Genomic DNA, 19620 nt, shown 5'->3' on the forward strand with positions numbered 1-19620 from the left:
TTTACCATTGGGTAAACTTAGTCTTTTACCATTATGCTAATTTAAGGTTCTCAGCAGTGACACTGTGGACATCTTGGGGACAGACAGTTCCTTTCTGTGAAGGGACATTGAGAATCAGATCTGGTCTCTACCCACTAATGCCAGTGACAGCCTTATATTGTTATGATTAAAATTGTCTCCAGACAGAACCAAATGACAGTGGGAGCAAAATCATCTCTGCTTGAGACACACGAAGTAGCAAGACTCTTCCCATGTCATCTTTGGATTATCCTCAATTAGAACTAAAGTTTCAGATGCCAATGGTGGGTATTTGACTATCTAAACTGCAAAGGACGATATCAGTTTTTCTTTTCCCTCCAAGATTAAAAATGTCAGGAATTAGAATTAGGAGACTACTCAATTGGTAAAATGCTTGCTACATAAACATGACGATCTGAATTTGATCCACAGCACCCGTGTGAAAACTTCAGGTTTTGCAATAAGCCCCTCTCATACCAGTTCTGAGGAGGTGGAGTCAAGAGGATCTCTGAGGCTTGATGGCCAGTTGGCCTAGCCAAATCAATAAGTTCAAGGTTCAGTGGAAGACCCTACCCTGAGAGATAACTTGAAGCGTGATAGAAGACAACAACTGGTGTCAGCCTCTGGCTTTCACTTGCACACTCACAAACATAAACACACACACACACACACACACACACACACACACACACACACATACATATACAGGCCAGAAGTAAAAAAAAAAATACTGATAGAATTAGAAGGTCCTCATCTTCATGGAATGCTTGTATTCTGGATAGTGACACATCATTCAGGATGGCCTCTGAGCATGCCCAAACTTTGCTGTTGCCAAGCATCTCCAGTGAGTAAGATTGGCTCTGTGAGTGTGGAGCACATGGAACTGATTAGGGCATGGCATCTAGGAAAATCCTACATCTGACATTTGTCTTCTAGAAAACCATCAACCTGTCTGCTGGCTCTGCAGACTCCCCAGATTTTGAGTCTCTTCTCAAAGGCTGAGAAATTCCATTTTCTCCCACTGGACAGGAGGGGCTGGCTGAGGTCATTATGACGATTCATAAGCAGCATGTTGGACTGTAGCTCCCAAAGGAGCTTGAAATATTGATTTTATGCATGTCATGTTAAAGATTGAGCAGTTGTAGTTCTGCTTTGTATATTACTTCTTGAAATCTTTAAACAAGATCACTCTGCCACCAACATAGCTGACACATCCTAATTAGTCTTTGTGGAAAGAATCTGACATGTTTCAATGAGCTCATCCAAATAGCATCAGTTCTCCTCTGATACTGAGGATAAATTGGAACAAGGCATGGTTTATAGGAAATAGAAGTATCACTCCCATTTCTTCATTTTGCTTGGGTAGGTCAGTCACCTGCAAAATGGGTTATGACTTACAGATTTTGTAGAAGTGTGCTATAGAAATGAGATATTCCCAGCATATGATGATGGACTGATGTAAAGTAAATGGTGATCATCTTTTCCAAGTTCTGTAATGGACACTAAAGAACTTTTCAGAAAAGGGCAAGTGCCACAAAACCAAAAGGATACCTTTTTTTTTTTTTTTTTCAGTTGGGAAAGGAAGATAGTAAGTCATTTGTGGGAAACATGACTGGTGGTTCAGATGAACTTATACATGAGTCCTTTCAAGTTTACAGATTGTATGATCATACAGTTTTCTAATGAAGAAATGGCAAATGTCTAATAAATACGTCAAAAATGTCCAACGTATTTAGCTATCTTGGAAATGCAAATCAAAACTAGATTGTGATTTTATCTTACCCTAGCCAGACTAACTACTACCAAGGAACAGGAATGACAAATCTGGCAGGGATGTAGGAGAAAAGGACTCCTTATAAACAACTGATGAGCCCCAAAATTAGTATGCTATGAAAAGTGCTATGGAAGTTCCTTCAAAAATTAAATGAAAATTCTATACAATCTAGCTGTAGCATTCCTGGGTATACATCCAAGAATTAGTGTCACCTTACTGTAGAGGTAACTGTATGTCTCTATCTATTGTGTCATTGTTCATAATACCCAGATTAATGATTAGCTTAGGGCCCACCAGCAGAAGAATGGATAAAAAAATATGCTGTATTATGTATATACACACATGATAGAGTTTTGTTCATTCATTAAGAAGAATGAAAACTTTGTAAGAGAACAAAGGGATACATATGTCTGTAATTCTAGCACACTTGGGAGACTGAGGCAGGAGGATCACACGTTTGAGGCTAGTCAGTGCTACACACTGAGACTTTTCTGAAAAACAAACCAAATAAACACAAATTCAGGAAAACAGAATTGTGTCTTTTTCAAAGAAATGGGTGGACATGGCTATTATCCCAGTAAATGAACTAAGCCAGTCTCAGCGAGAAGGGCATGCCAGATTCTTTTCCACAAGTGGAGTCCAGCAGGGATGAAAAGACATGACAGTAAAATGGAACTAGTAAGAATGTGGAAATGGAAAACCAGGAAAGTGTGTAAGAAAAAGTAGTGGTAATGGTATGAATATATAAATTGCATACATTGTGGAAACAACATAATAAATCCTTTAATAAAATTAAACAATTTTCAAGAGAATAAAACAATACTTGACTATTACTTTTGTCCTAACTTGGAGTGATCTATTTTATTAAATGTCCTACTTTGTACTAAAGTTCAACTCTTTTGTCAAAGAATCTGTGTCCCACAATGCAATGCAAGAATTCATCTGTGATGGCCAGTATAAGATGACAAGAGGCCCATTGTAAGATAATCCCAAGTTTTGGTTGAATGAAAGTAATAAATAATAAGCCTTCTTGCACAAACATTATAGATTGATATTAGAAATGGCACTGAGGCTCTACTAAATGGAGTTATTATTCTCAACATATTAAATCATTAACTAATTAATAACTTGGGCTTCCAAAAGTTCCTTGGTCATAATAACCCATTTCCAAACTGACCTTACTAATTTAATGAATCTGTCTATAAATCTTTGTATTTATGATGCACCTTGATATCTCCTTTGGACAACCTGACAAAGCAAGTGGTCCTATAAAAATAACAAGTCAAATTTATTGATGAGTGAGATAATAGTGACTTTTTTTTTTACAGCTTCTGTTATTTCTAGATATGCCATAAGTACAGTTTTAATGAATATTTCCTTACAGGTATTTATTCTGTGCTTTCAGAGACCAGAATGCATCTGAAAGCCATTGTGGTGTTTTTAAATTGAGAAATCAAAAGGCCTTTGTGACAGTATAGTCATCCAGATGAGTGTGTACCTGAAGAAGACAGAGGTGGAAGGTGACTAGAGTCAGGCACTCTGGGTGCGAATCCCTTTCTAGTAGATTGTAGTGAAGGACAATCAGGATGTACAGTATTTACAAGTCTATCACATTGAGCAGTCTAATAAGTCTTAATATGTTGGGGCCACAGAAGTTGCTGAATCGAACATCTTTGTTGGTGGTCACAGAAGCATCAACAGTGGGCAACCTTGACGTGGTTTGGTTTTCTGACTGCAAGCACACTTTTTTCTAAAAGATTTTCTGATCATGGCCTTGCCTTTGTTGGTCTGTGTTGGGGATGGTGAGAATCTTGGTAGAGAGTGTTTTATTGTTGGTATTAAATGATAGACAAGATTTCATAAAGCAACATCAGAGTAAGGAGGACACTTAGAAAACACAGCAACATGGAAAATATGAGCACAGGAAGACCGGAGCCTTCTTGGCCAAAGGGAAAAGGAGCAGAAGGTGAGGTCTCTGCACGGACCATTGAACATGTTTGGAATGAGAACTTTCTCTTCATGAATGAAGGGGATCATCTGAAGCTCCTCTTTCTGGAATCTTCTAGGTATGTATTTAGTAGGTAGGGAAGGAGTTAGCCTTTTCAAGTAGATAACCTCATGTCACCTCAGAAACTGGCATCTGAGGGATTCTCATAGGAGATGGGGTCCACATAGAAATGAACAGGGGCTGACCTGCCTCAGAGTGGCCTTCCAGGGCTCAGCTTTAAGATGTCTACCCCCATGATCATGATTCAAATAGCGATTGGGAGAGGAAAAGTTAAAATGACCAGGGAATTTGTTCTGGGCAATCAAGGATGAAGGAAAAATTCATGTAACTATATAAGCATCACAAGCACCATATTGACTTCTCCCTTCCTGCCAACGGTTTTCATCAAATGTCAACACCTTTCCTTGCTAAAGGGCTATGTGTGACTTCCATTGCCTGTTGTTTTGGAGATTCCTTAGGTGGGGATCTCTATCTAGAACAAAAATCCTCCAAGCTCTGGAGCAGTTGACCTCCCTTTTGTATTTTTTCAGCATCCAATGACATATGTGCAGTCTAAGTTATAGGAAGGGAGGCAGAGGGATCAAATTAAACATTACTTATTTACTTTATTTATATTACCACACAAATTAGTGGATCTCATCATGGCATTTTCATACATAGGTCATTAACCCTTTCCCACCTCCATTTGCTCCTCCACTGGCTTTTTTTCCATGCCAATTGCTTCCCTCCGGGTAGCTTGTTTCCTTCCTTTAGATTGAATGTGGAGGACTCAGATCTTGACTTGACTACGTTATTACAATTGTAATCTATTGATTTACAGCCTTGTACAAACTGTTCATATTTTCAAAACTTGGTTTTCCTTAACTGCAATTTTGTGAGAACATAGCACCAGCCGGATATAATGCTTGGTAACTAATAACCTTGATAAATGTTAATTCCTTTCTTCTACCTTTCCCCCCACCTTATTTCCCCACTCTTTTCTATTTTCCCATTTTATTTCTTAATTTCAGTTATTTTGAAATAAACATTGAATTTTTTCCTTTGTATTAAAGAAAGAGAGAGGGAGAGAGAGAGAGAGAGGGAGGGAGGGAGAGAGAGAGAGGGAGGGAAGGAGAGAGAGGGAGAGAGGGGGGAGAGAGAGAGAGAGAGAGAGAGAGAGAGAGAGAGAGAGAGAGAGAGAGAGAGAGAGAGAGAAAGACCCAAGTCCTGCAATTAATGAGGAGTTCTGTGTTCATTGATAGAATTTTAAATTTTCCTTTTGATATATGGATTACAGTTCATCTTAAAATCAGTGGTGTTTACAGTGTAATCTTTTGGGAACTATTGCTAATATTATCAGGACTGATTTGACATTATGAGGTACAAAAGAAGATGTGTGAGGCTTCAGTGTAAACATGTACATTTCTCAAAGCACTGATGTCTTTTTGATAGAAAGGGTTGCATACTCCAGCCAAGAAAAAATGTTAGAGATTGTTTTTATATTTTTTATATAAAATTATATATTGTTTATATATATTTTTAAAAAGCTAAAGCATGCTAAGGAGAAATCACAATTTGCCTGAATTTTAAAGAGAACATATAACATGCCTCACAAACTTTGAACTGAATTCTACAATTTTTTTTTTAATGTGAGATTTTCAGATGGGAAAAGCTCAGCGTATTCCTCTGTACGATGCATTGCTCTGGAAAAGATTGAGAAGTATCAGATAAAACAGTGGTGAGAAGAACCACATATGGCCCTCGCAATCACATATTGGAGTCTAGTGAGAGACAAATGTGGAAGTAGTAGCAATAATAATTGTTATAAGGAATAGTTGACCCCAAAGAAGGGACTGGGGCCAGTGAGATGGCTGAGTAAGAGAAGAGCACTTGTTAGCCTGATGACCTGATGTTGATCCCTGGGATTTTGAGTCCATATGGTAGAAAGGACCAACTTCTGTGGGTTGTCCGTTGACCTTTAACTTCTTCCAAACTTCTGAAATGTTACCAGCAGAACCCGCTTTTTAGATTCTGCTAATAAAATATAACTCCAAGTAACATCTTCTTCCTGAATTATACAGTATTTATTTCTAAGCTCTGGTACGAAGTCTTGCCATTAGAATGGAACTGCATAGGTATGTGGACCTTCTTGGACTGGCATTCAGTCCTAAGGAGAAACACATCTATTAGGAAGAATGTGTCAACGTTGCCATCCTTGCCCTTTACACCTCCTGATTATCCCTTGAACAGCTGGCTTAATGTAACAGTAATTTACAGTCTCCAGCTGGAAGGCTGCAGAGAATTCTTCATTATCCATAGTTTGGCCGATGCCAAGCAATGTTATTGAAGTGACAATTGAATTTTGTGAACCCTCTGTGGTCCAGCCAGCATAGCATGCAGTGTGCTGAAGATGAACACGTGGTTTACAATAAAGGATCTTCTGCCGAAGCACGGTAGCACTCAGCCAAAAAGAACATACTGATTTGATGACTTGACTTCTGATACTGAGTGTTTTGGACTGGGGTCCATTCAGAAGCATGATGATTGGTACCTACAAGAAGGATATTTAGAGCAAAATCTAATCTTTCCCAGAAATCTTTATCAAAAACTTCATTGAAAATTTCATCAAGTAGAGCTTTGCATATGACAAATTATCTCCTTGTCTAGTCAAGAGTATCCTTGCCTCACTCTTTAATTGAATCCTTGTGTGGGAAAGAAAATTCCTGAAATAAATTCTGATGATAATTTTCAATGACGTCGTGCCTTATCACAGCTCCAGTGACCAAGTGCTTTCAAAATTTCACCCTCGCAGAATGACCTCACACTCTCACTGCCTTGCAATGCTGTTGCTAAAAGCGAACGTTTATGGTTTGGGAAAGCAGCTCCGAAAATGAAAACTGCTGGAATTGTTTTGGTTGCTGAAAATATACTTGGCCTCAGTGGCTGTGGCACTCTTGAAAGGAAGCAGCTTTGGCTCTGAGCTTAGGCAGACCCCGAGTTTGAACCCTCCCCTTCTCATGCACTCTGTCCTTAATAGGTCATTCAGCTTTTTGTGTCCCTTTCTCTTTCCTGACAAAACTGAGCTTCCCAGGGCCTGGGGAAATGGCTCATTTGTAAAGTGCTCACTTCATAAGGATGAGGATCTGAATTTGGACACCCTGGACCCATGCAAAAAGCTGAATATGGCAGTGTACCCTGTCATCCCAGTGCTGGAGAGTGGGGGATGGAAGGGTCCTTTGGGTTTGTGGGGCAGCCAGTTTAGCCAAATCAGTGAGCTCCAGGTTCAGTGAGAGACCCTCCCTCCCAAAATAGGGTGGAGAGCAATTGAGAAAGACACACAGTGCTGATCAGGCCTCCACACACATTCAGACCAACACATACACCGCACACACATACACAAACATACACACAACTCAATAATCTGCACATGCATTAACTATATGTAAAGAAGGGCTGGGCATTTTACAATAACATCTGTCATGGACAAAGCCTGCTATGTGACAGGCACAATCCACTGCACTGAGCACACATTATTTTAACTCTGTAATTCTTATGTAGAATAACTGGCCTGACCTCCTTTGTCTGAGACTGGACTGAGTTTACAACGGAAAGTCTTCAATCTTCAGGACCATCTCAGCTGAGGACAAAGTAAAGCAGTTCTTCACCCATCACTTTGTGGTCTCACTTTACAGGTATGGAAACTGAGACTCGGGCACAAACTACTGCCTAATATGTCAGAGCTGGGCAAGAATAAGCCTGGTATTCAAACCCAAGCTTGAACACATCCCAAGCCAGGGCTGTCTGTGGTCCTAAACTAGGCTCAGTCAGGGTTGGTTCCCCTACTGTGTTACAAGAACATCTTGAACTTTACAAAAATTCAGACGTCAGATCACATTTTTCTAACCTTTAATTTTAATTTCAGGAATGCATTTGTGAGGGGGTGTTTGTATGTGTTGGAGAGTGAGAAATAGTGATAATAAGAATGAAAGCCTAAAAGTCTGGTCTTTGTTTAATAGAGCACCCTGTGCTTTGTGAATGTAGAAACCATTCATGAATTATTTACTCATTCAACAGGTATACAAGGAGGTGTGCTGTGTGTAAGATACTTGGGGAGATATAATGAAGGCTAAAACACTCAATGTGTCTGTAACAGGAGTATGAACAATCAGTTGCAAAACAGTGCTAGAACTTTGGCAATAGTGACAAGTCTCAAACCCATGCCCTGCAAGGACATTGCCTAGCTGCTTTCTCTCATGAGATGCTTGAGCTACATGAAGCCACATGGGCCTTCCTTCATGCTTCCAGCTCCCCCCATTTCTCTCCTCTTCCCTCCTTCCCCTTCCTTCTTCTCCATTGGCATTAGCTGTTATTTTTTGACTGGAGGGTTCATTCTCTTATCTTTTGTTATTTGGAGGAAATGTCAACTCTTCAGGAATAACTGAAGGGTGGTCATTGTCTGTCTGTGCTGGACAGTTTTATGTCAACCTGACACAAGCTAAAGTCATCTGAGAGGAGGGATCCTCAGTTGCGGACATGTTTCCGTAAGATCAGAAAGTAGGCAAGCCTGTAGAACATTTCTTAATGTGATTGATGGGGAGGGCCCAGCCCCTTGTGAGTGGTGCCATCCCTGGGATGGAAGTACTGACTGGATTCTATAAGAAAGTGGGCTGAGTAAGCCATAAAGAACAAACCAGTAAACAGCACTTCTCTGTGGCCTCTGTATCAGTTCCTGCCTCCAGGTTCCTGTCCTGTTTGAGGTTCTGTCTTGGCTTCCTCTAATCAACTGTGATGTGGAAATGTAAGTCAAATAAACCCTTCCCTCCCCAACTTGCTTTTTGCTCATGGTGTTTCATTGGAGCAATAGAAACCCTAGCTAAGACTCTACCTCAAGCTAAATTAGCCACTGTTTTGATTGTAGGATGTACGTATTCACTACCAAATAATTTATACTCATTGCTTTTTGTTCTAGCTTTTCCAAACATAAATACCAGAAAGAAAGGGGAACCTATTTAAATTATTTCTTGTTTTGTCTTCAGCTGTATTTGCAGGATTTAAAACAATGCTAGGTGCATAGAGGCAAACTAATATTCATTAAATGAGGAAAATGAATTGATTAGCAACTGTTTCTAATGGGCAGCTAACTCTACATGAAGCAGTCATCAGAGGCTTGAAGGAACATCTTTATCCAGTCTTATTTTTTTCTAGTTACAACAATAGTGCATCCTCAGTTTAAAAAATGTTGACAGTCATAAAAATTGTAAACAGCATTAACACTAATCTTTTTTACACTCATAATATTATGCTGTACATTTTCTCCTAGATCTCCTTTGACTGATGTTCATAGATGCTATTGTTTTAAGACAAGGTCTTGCTATAACACCAGCTGGCCTTGAACTTGTGATTTTCCTGCCTCAGCCTCAGTTGCAATTGTATGTGTGTGCTACCATACCAGGTTCCCAGATAATCTTCAAATTAAACAGTAACAAATTCTTTTTTTTTTTAATAGTCCTATGTTTTGGAGGTATGCACTTTATCTTTTTTTATGTACTTTCTCTTATTTTTCTATTCTCGTGTTAAATATTGCCTTGTTTTTCCTCAAAATTGATACATTATAATTTATCTAGTTAAATCTATGTTGTAGGAACTCACTATGAAAAGCATGGACTTAAAGAGCTCCAAAGTAGATAATTCTGTCGGGAACTCACTCAGCAGCTGAAACACAGTACAAACAAGATTTTGGTTTAAATTATATATTTTCTTTGAACAGTGTTTGTGTGTATTTGTGCATGTGTGTATGATGATTTTGTGTGTGTGTGTGTGTGTGTGAGTGTATGTGTGTAGGTCTGCGTGTGTTTGAGTGTATGTGTGTGTGTTTGTGCAGGTAGGTATGCGTGTATGAGTGTATGTGTGTGTAGGTGTGTGTATGTGTATATATGTATGTGTGTGTGTGTGTGTGTGTGTGTGTGTGTGTGTGTGTGTGTAGGTCAGAAGTTAACGTTGGGTGTCTTCCTCTTTTTCTTTTCACCTTCTGTTTTTGATACGGAGTCTCCCACTAAACCTAGATCTTGATGTTTTAGTTCGACTGTCTGGTCAGTGAATCCCGGGATCATTCTGTCTCCACCCTACTCCACCAATGCTGAGACCACAGGTGTGCACTGCCACACACAACTTGTAATGAGTGCTCAGATCCTTCAGGCTTGTGTAGCAGGCACTTGGCTTACCCTGAGACTTCTCCATGGCTCTGTCTTTTAACTTTCTGTTTTTTTAAAAAAATGTTTTTTTATGAATAATAAGAGGACGCAAAGAGTACTGACTTCATGTTATTATGCAAATAACATGACGTCACAGAAGTGAAGTGCTTGGGCCAATGTACAAATGCAATAAATGTTAGATGGCCTTGATAACCTGTGAATCAACTCCTACAAGTCCAATTTGCTTTCCAGTTTATCTTGAAGGCAAATATGAACTAGCTGTAAAGATGGATGGGAAGGAGGCTATAGTCTGAGGAAATGGAGTCAGAAAAAAAATTCATTTTTTTTTAATTATGGAGGAACTGTGGGTTTATCCTGCACCAGCCAGAAACTTCAAACTATAAAAGCTCATATTAACTGTGGCTTGGCTCTTATATAACCCAGATGGCAGCTCTGGTTATGTTCCTGCTTTACATCATCACTGGAAATACAGGTGCCTCTTGGTATCTCATAATCCACAGATGCTCAAGGCCCTCATACAGAACAGTAGTCTTTGTATAGAACACATACACACCCTCCTCTATACCTTATCATCTTTGGATTATTCAAAATGGCCAATATAACACTTATGCTATGCAAATAGTTGTTACCTATGCAACCAATCTAGGCCAACCTCATGGTAGAAATTAGCTACAAGTAACCTTTGTTTGCCCTAATTTCTTCGGTCATAGTTGGCCGCATCCCTTGGTACAGTGCTGATGGATGGGTAACTGTATGTTTTTCTGGACATTTAGTGCAAACTGATCAAGAGAATACTAATGATTTCACCTGGGTAATGGGAATGGAGGCTGGGATGTCCATTAATTTGATAAGGGAGTCAGAGAAGTGAAGATTGATCCCCAGACAGCAAATTAAGATATCAGTGTATAAGGATGCGGGGGGGGGGGGGGGGGCTTCTGGAAAATGACTGGGGTCGAAGATAACGGTCTGAGCAAATGGCACAGAGAATCTTTGAGACTTTGGGAATGGTGATCACAGAACACAATAAAAGCTGTCTTTCATTTCCTCCTGATAAAGAGTTATGAGCTCATCACAAAATATCCACTTTGCTTTCAATAGATGCTACTGGCTGATGTCCTATTTAATTCATGGATTTTTATTTTCAGTAAACAACATTAAACTTGTAACACGAAACTAATACCAGAGTCACGCACTGATAACATCGTATTTTTAAAAGTTGTGTCTGACAACTAGAGGAATTAAAAAGAATATTTTACAAAATGTATAATTTATATTTTTATAAATACTTTAAGGACAAAAGTTGATCATGTGTGGTGACATTAGAGGGTTGTACAAATTGCATTTTGCAGCACATTTGGTGGTCTTCATCTACTAGACACACATACGTACACATGCATATCTTGTATTTTCATAATTATGACCAGAGGATGTATTATAAGCAGGTCTTCAGTAACTTTAAGCTCTCACAAAATTCGCAGCTTCTGCCTTTCCTCCTCTAAATTGCACTAAAAGCACATTTGAAAGTCATCAGAGATTGTAATTAGGTGGCTTGAGCCTCAGTGTACTGTGTAAGCATGAGAGAATCCCTGCTGGATTATGAAGGAATGAGCCTCAGCAGCCTTCAGGATACAAATGATGGCCTGAGAGGCCCAGTCATCTCTGCACTGGGAGTTTTTGGTTCAGCTTCTTTCGATTAGAAAGGAGTCAGTTTGTCTATGATGGAGAAAGTTCATGACATCAGTCCCACTTAATTAACAGACATTCCACTGCTGTAGATACAGCACATTTCCTACCACTAAGTAGAAAATTAGTCTCTGAACTTCATGTGCAAGAGCTGCATGTAGCTTTTCATCTTAGACTTGGGAGTGCAGAGTTGACCCCCCCCAAAAGAGCTCAGTAGAGATCCCTCAAGTCAACGTCAGTATATGGTGATATATATATGTACATGGCCAAGGTGAGCTTAGATTTCACTGTGTCATTCATTTCTGTGACATTTATTGGGGGTTGAACTGATGCACAGAAAATGAGTGTAACGTGACACATTCTACAAATTACATCACCTATCTGACTTAAATTTATACAAATTTACACTTGCAATAAACAGCACAGGAAAGCAAGACATCCTTAAACCATATCCTGCGCTTACCTCAATTCCAAGTTTACATTTGGAACACCTTCCATTAAAAAAGACAAATATAAATGATCTCATGTGATCACAGAAACATACATGGGACACTGCTTCATTATGTTTCTTATATTCAGGTGATGCTGGGTCATGCAGCAGCAACAGTTTGCCTCCATCTTCATGCTTCCTTGGACACCTGTTACATTTCTCCTCTGCTGGTCTTCAGCTCCAGCTCCTGGAGGAAGGCCTCGTTGTTCTGAGGGCAGTTGGAGTGACAGGTGCAGGTCCCGATGACCATGACTGGTTTCTTGATGGTTTGCCCGGGGGAGCACTGAAACTCCACCTGGATGGTTTTGGTGTTGTGGGGGGTGCAGCACCGACCATCGCTGCAGACCCCACAGAACCTGGGCTTATAGGTATGCAGGCTAGTGCAATTCTTGAACTGCAGGTGGATGGCTTTTAGGGACTTCTTGGTGCGGAGACACTTTTTACCTTTCTAAGAAAGAAAAAAAGAAGATTACTGAGTGGAAATCCTGCACTTCTTCTGAAGGACCACTTTAACAGTCATCCCGCCCACCTAGCGTCCTTTGCTCTTTCATCTTTTTAAATAAATCATTAACTTTAGTTGGACAACCTTGCCAGCTAAAAATCAGTTGTTTCCCTAGAATACCTAGGAACTCATAATAATATTTAACTAATAATAACACCAATCCAATAATTCTGGACAATTCTCTGCCTTTTGGACAATTCTTACTCCTCTCTTACACTCATGTTCTTTTCTGCCTAGAATTTGAACATAATGCTAAATATGCAGAATGCCCCTTTGTCTTTGAGGCTGTGAACATGAGGAAGAAAGAATCTTTCTCATTTTAAGCCATTATTTTATTTAGCTAAATGCATTCTTTGGTGTTATTGAGAGAGGGACTAAATGTGGCATTATTAAAGTCTATTCATGTTTAAAAGACTTTCTTGGCATTAATTCATTTAACTTCAACAACATTCATTCACAAAAGGAATAACTGTTAATATAAGACACAACCAACCTAATTTGATTTGAAAAGCAGAGTCTCAAAGGACTGAAATGATCAGAAAACATCAAGCACTGGAATTTGTCTGATGCAAAGCCAGTTCCTTCTAATACATTATGACCTTGGGAATTCTAGGACAGTGAAATTTAAGATTCTTTCTATGAAACTGAATTGGGTGGGGAGTTTATTCAATATCCTACCAGTTCAGATAATAAAGAAACCATCCAAGTTTCATTAAATAAGCCAACAAATGACTTTTATTTCCTACTCCACTTTGAATTTGCCACAATTTTCCACTGCACACTTTCCTGGGTGAGGCTCATGGTATGTGGGGTGATGATTAGGAATCCCTTCATGTCAGTAGCTCTCAGACCCTCGTGCACACCAGCATCACCCTGGTGGTTTGTTAGAACACGATTGTTCTTCCTACAACCAGAGTTAGCACATATGATACGAGGCCCATGAATCTGCAGATGCTGCTGTTTACCTGGGGGACTACACAATAGGATCCTCAGTCATAGACTTAAGAAACCCTAGAAACAAGGATCTAGTTCTACATTCCAAACACATTTCCAGAACCTGTATAAAACAAGCACATCATATAAACACCTTAAGTATAGGATTTCCCAATATGACGTGAGGTGTTAAGTTAAAAGAAACACTGATTGTGCAAGGGAATGATGCGAAAGACCAAATTCTAGAAGTGTTGTGCAAAAAGGCTTTCTTTAACAAAGAAGTAACCGTGTTCATGAAAATATTGCAGGGCCTATTTCTCCTTTTTTGTAGCTAATGTTTAGGATATATCTATTCTATGGCCATTGAAAGCCAAAGGGAGCAACTTTGTTGCAAATTGTGTGTGTGTGTGTGTGTGTGTGTGTGTGTGTGTGTGTGTGCAAGTAAATGTGTGACTGCTTATGTGGGTGAACATTCATTGTGAAGCTACACATATGTCTCCTAAAGTGTCAGGAGGTACATTTCTAGGGTATAATTTTGGAGAATTTCTAAGTGTTCTTTCAAAATTTGCAGAAGGAACATAAAGTTGAGGTAATTATGTCTCTAAAATTCTATAGCTGGACAGCCGCATAACCAATGAGATCACAACGGACTCCTGTTTTAGTGGTAGGGAAAAAATTTAAGTCTTCGATGGCTAACATTAACAGAATATTTGATCTATTTCCTACAGTTTGCAAATCCATTTTGCTTAATCCTTATGACAACCTCAAGGTAGATGTTTTCTCTTCTTCCCTTCCTCCCTCTCTCCCTTCCTTCCTTCCTTTCTTCTTTCTTTTCTTTTCTTTTTTTTGTGGCAAGGTCTTTCTATGTAGTCCTGCCTTTCTTGGAACTTTCTCTATATATCAGGCTGGCCTCAAATTCACAAAGATCTGCCTGCCTCTGCCTCCTGGGTGCTGGGATTAAAGATGTGTGCCACTATACCCAGCAAGAGATATTTTCAATGGTCACACTCTCTGGGGGAATAATTGAAAATAAATTGCCCCAATATCACACAGCTAGCTAAGTCATGTTGAAAGGATTTAAAGCCAGGCTGGACAGGTCTAGTGTTGTCCCCTTAAACATTATATGATACTGCTTCAGAGTAGAGATACACAGAGCTTGAGTTTCTAAGGGCTGTTCTATTTTGGCCTCAGGCTGATATGTGGATCTATGTAATAGTGAAATCTGATATTACATTTATCTGATCCAGTTCTGTAACAAGACCTCTTATGTCATCAGGAACCAATTAGGCCTCTTGAGCTGCACACCTTATACCCAGAATCAACATACTGTGTTGACATAATTCCAAACCCCTCCCCCCACACACACACAAAAGAAGGAAAAAGGAAAGAAATATGCTGTTTCATTTGGCTCGTGTTGCCTTACTCTGGCAAAGGTACTACTTCTACCAGGCTTTTAAAAATATTGTTGATAACTCCCAGACACCCATTCAGGCATGTTCTGACAGCTGTTTATTGTGTACACAGTATGTTCCAGGGTGCACAGTAGGATTTGGTGACTTAAGATGAACCAAGCAGACATAGCCTCTTTTCTCCTCCTTCCTATAGCTTGTACCTGATTTATTTAAAAAAAAAAACAAAAAACTAACCTTGCTAAAGTCAGCATTTGACGACCGAAGAGCTATTTTTTTTCCCTCCAGGCGTGGGATGGGATTTACTCAAGCATTCTCATTTGGAGGAAGTATTAGAAATGTGTGGCCTTTCCCATTTGTTTGTAGAGCTTCTGTGAGTTGCTTGAGGGGGGGCATTTATGTAGATTAAAAATGAAAGATAGAAAGTACAGTTTTGATTCAGGATGCTCCCGACCCTTTGGGTGGAAGCTCAGCTCGAGCAGATTTTTCACTAGTGTGACAGTGACTTTCTGAGGTCAGGCTTCAAGGAGACCTGTAACAGCTGTAAAAGTGGCAGGCCTCCTCTAGACTCTTACCTTGTCTGTCGGTTGCTTGGGCTCTTGTTCACAAGGCCGAACCATACAAAGACGAGTCTGCTTTACCATCTCACACTGGCGATTCCTGTTGGTGACCCGGGTGGACAAGCCCATCCCACAGCTCTTGGAACATGCGCTCCACTCTGTGGTCTGCTCGATGCAGTTGACACTGGAGTCAGAGACTTCGACTCCTACAGTGGCTTCTGGTCTGTAGGCTACCGAAGGCATAAATACAGTTATTTGAGCAAAATGTGGGCAATCAATAAGTGTTGACCCCCTGACAGACAACATTAGACAATGGATTTTAATTCTGTAGCTAACATATACCAGTTCATGCAGAGCACAGAACTAGGTTTATTTGTAACCCCCTAACAAACAGGGAAGGCACAATGCAGGATATCAGGAATTCTTTATTCACTTGACCCTAAGATGCTTAGGACAACTTGTCATAGAAACTTAGTAATTATATGAATATAGGACCATATCACATCATAAGCTGAATGTTTTCAACATGTGATTTGGTACACAGGAAGGTCATGCTGAAAATTTAATTTTTTGTGTATATATTCAGGTGTGTGTGTGTGTGTCCATGTGTTTGAGGGTGTACATGTATGTGTATGTATACACATGTGTACAGATTTACTTCAAAGGTTGTTCCTCAGGAACTCATTTACTGAAATCTTGGGCTAATTGATTAGGTTAGTCCAGCTGGCCAGTGGGCTCAAGTCACCTGCAGATCTCCGCCTCCTCAGCATTAGGATTACAAACAGGGTGTTTTTTAAAGGGTCCTGGGGTTGCAAGTAAGGTCCTCACACTTGCATTGCAATCAGCTTACTAATTAAGCTATTTCCCCAACGTTGCATTTTAATTTTGGTGAGTAGGTAGAGACAGCCAAATAAAAAATCCAGAAAAGAAGTTTTTACTAAGGGCCAGTCAGGAGAAATAGTCAAAGAATACCTACCCAATAAGGTAAAAATTAAACAAAAATGACTGACTCCATCAGGCCCCTTTAAAAGAGAAGCTGTGTGGATATTTCTGCAATCTAGCTGAGACTTAAATAAATGATGCATTTGATCTCAGTGGGGGCCACCTGAAATTCACAAGAGAATGGCCAGAAGCTAGCCGGCTTCCCATCCCAAACTCAGAGCCATGCCTGTTTTGTGATTGCGTTTACCCTTACTCCCCTAGGTCTGCTGAGTTCCTCACCTGGAAGGGCCAGGCCTCCCAGTGTCCCCTGCTCATTTGGGCCACAGGTCCACTTTTCACAGCACTCTCCAGGCACTGCAACTTTTCTTGGAGCTGGGCAGTCCGGACCAGGCAGCAGCACATCCAGCTGGCAGCGGGGCACGCAGCCAATCTGCCCATCTCTGCAGGTGCAGTGGTATTGACAGTTCGGTTCAAACTTCTCTCCGCTGCGGTAGATGACCCCATCGAACACACAGTTGTCTCCCTCTAGAACTGGAATATTCAGGAAGGAAGGCAGGGGGGAGAGAGAGAGAGAGAGAGAGAGAGAGAGAGAGAGAGAGAGAGAGAGACAGAGAGAGAGAGAGAGATGGGGGAGGGAGGGAGAGAGAGACAGAGAGACAGAGAGATGGGGGAGGGAGGGAGAGAGGAGAGAGGGGAGAGAGAAGGGGGAGAAAGAGAGAGAGGAGAGAGAGAAAGAGGAACAGTTAAACTGGATTGCCAGGACATGATTAGAAGTTGTTTCTTTTCTATTTCAGGTGACTGGCTTATACATCTCAACGAGAAATGTGTTTTGATGCTTCCAGAAGAGGAGGAGGCACCAATCCCACCTGGTCTTTTTTCTTCACCTAGTTCTTATGATAGGCAAAGAGGTGGACTCTGGACACTGCCAATATACATGATCTGACTAACTGATGGCTTCTAATACATCTCTACTTCCTTGCCACATCTCCTACTCTGAAATAATTTTCTTTCTTTCTTTCTTTCTTTCTTTCTTTCTTTCTTTCTTTCTTTCTTTCTTTCTTTCTTTCTTTCTCTTCCTTCCTTCCTTCCTTCCTTCCTTCCTTCCTTCTTTCTTTCTTTCTTTCTTTCTTTCTTTCTTTTTTTTTGGTTTTTTGAGACAGGGTTTCTCTGTGTAGCTTTGTGCCTTTCCTGGATCTCACTCTGTAGACAAGGCTGGCCTCAAACTCACAGAGATCCACCTGCCTCTGCCTCCCATTTCTAAGACAGAACAAAGGCAAGGACAAATGGTAATGTCATACTCCGGAGATCCTATCTCCAAAGACAACATCACTTATCCAGAACCGGCTTTGATTAGCCTTCTGCAGTAGTTTAGGATTTAAAACCCAGTGGTTTCACTGGTCAGATTGGGAAGGGCATTAAGAGTTCTTGGCATTGAAGTACAGGAAGTCACCACTAGCTTGGAGGGAAAAAAAAGAGAAGACTCATTTCAAACTCGTACCACAGGGAGGTAGGGCTGACTGACCCTGATTACAGCCATGGACCTCGTGGGAAATTGATCTCCCATTGATTTACATGAGCCTGCGTTGGCTCGTTGCCTGCATTTTATTTTACTGCAGCCCAGCCGGGAGTGACTTAGTCCTCCCAGGAGACAGGAATTGCTTTGGCTCAAGTAGGACAATTACAGGTGTGAAAACAAATGTGCAGGGCGACAGTCGGGGGAACTGGAGACCTATGAGTAAGCTCATACTTCCATGACTCTAAGTGTTCCCCTGGAAATGGCCAAATAAAATGACTTCCCTGGCCCTTACACTCTGCTTTCGTCCCCTCTCTAGGCGGCAAGTGATGTACCTGCGCTGAGTATGTTTCCTTTCAGTCTGATGCCTGCTCCGCAGTAAGCTCTCCTTACATGTCACTTACTGTACTGTACTATTGCTACAAATGTTTTCGCTTAGTCTCTCCGGGGAAAGGGAAGACGAGGGCAAAGGGAGGGAACAGCTTCGCTGACAGCAGGCGGGGCGGACAGGATTACCCATGCATATGCCAGTCTGGTTGCTGGGGTCTGCGCTCCGGTCACAGTAGAGGCCACTGCTCTGGTCGCAGGGTTTCAGCTCCGAGCAGCTCTCTCCGCGCTGGCGGGCGCACACCAGACAGCAGGAGCAGCCGTCCAGCACCGAGCGCACCCCGGGGGCGCAGGTCGGCGGTGTAGAAGGGCACTGGAGCGGGCACGAAGATGGGCAGCGCTGACTTGCAGACGCCTAGGAAGAGAGGCAAGATAAGAAAAGAAACCCTGGTTATCAGGGACAAGCTAAGGCAGAGTGAGCCCGAGACCGATTAGGGGCAGTCCAGGAGGACCAAGTAACCGGGGGCATCTTAAGCGTGCGCTACTTACTTGATTTATGAGATGGAAGAGCAGGAAGCCTAGGCAGAAGCATGGCTTTCGCAGGAAGGTGCTCATGGTCTGCATGCTCCGCATTGCTAAGGCTGTCACGGGCTGGAAATGGGGACTGCCCCTTCACTCAGGTCAAGCTGAGCAGCGAGCGCCACCCGTGCAAGGTTTTATAGCGCGCTCCCGGGACGCGCACAAGCCGGTTGGCTGCGCTGGGAGGGGTGGGGGGAGTCAGCTGGGTGGAGAAGTGGAAGGAGCTCCGCTGTTGCCATGGTGATGGGCCCCAAAGCTGCTCTCCTCAGGGCGTGGCGCCGGGTCTGCATGTGCCTGTGTGTGGCGACTGGCTTTTCCCAGAGCACCGGGAGGGGCAGGGTGGAGCCCCGAGGCCAAGACCTAGAGCCAGCAACAGCTCGTGGGAAGGAAACGCCCTCTTCCTCTGAGTAGTTGTTTCACCTTCCCCCAGGACGAAGACACCGCTACTCCCTCCGCCCTCTCTGTTCAAGAACCAGGGCTACAAAGGAGGAGCTCCTGACCGGGATGCCTGAAGTTTGGGGCCATATGAGCAGGGCAGGGATTGGCCAGAGGCCCAGAAGTTTAGTCATAAGGGAAGCACATGCAAGTTTGTCACCGTTTATTAGGGCACTCTTTGAAATGTGTTGACGGGGGTGGGGATGAAGAAAGGACACACACACACACACACACACACACACACACACACACACAC

General features: G+C 41.6%; 1 protein-coding gene across 1 annotated transcript; it reads right to left on the minus strand.

Annotated features, from left to right (window-relative positions):
* Positions 1-11105: 11105 nt before the first annotated feature.
* On the minus strand, positions 11106-19243 carry Ccn3 (cellular communication network factor 3). The gene is made up of 5 exons (XM_006982389.4): positions 18900-19243; positions 18540-18765; positions 16790-17041; positions 15584-15798; positions 11106-12612 (listed from the first exon to the last, which is right to left on the minus strand). Exons 1-5 carry the CDS (start codon positions 18981-18983, stop codon positions 12316-12318), a joined length of 1074 nt encoding a protein of 357 aa, XP_006982451.1. The 5' UTR covers positions 18984-19243; the 3' UTR covers positions 11106-12315.
* Positions 19244-19620: the final 377 nt, after the last annotated feature.

The sequence above is a fragment of the Peromyscus maniculatus genome, chromosome 20 (genome assembly GCF_049852395.1).
Source record: "Peromyscus maniculatus bairdii isolate BWxNUB_F1_BW_parent chromosome 20, HU_Pman_BW_mat_3.1, whole genome shotgun sequence".
NCBI classification, from domain to species: Eukaryota; Metazoa; Chordata; class Mammalia; order Rodentia; family Cricetidae; genus Peromyscus; species Peromyscus maniculatus.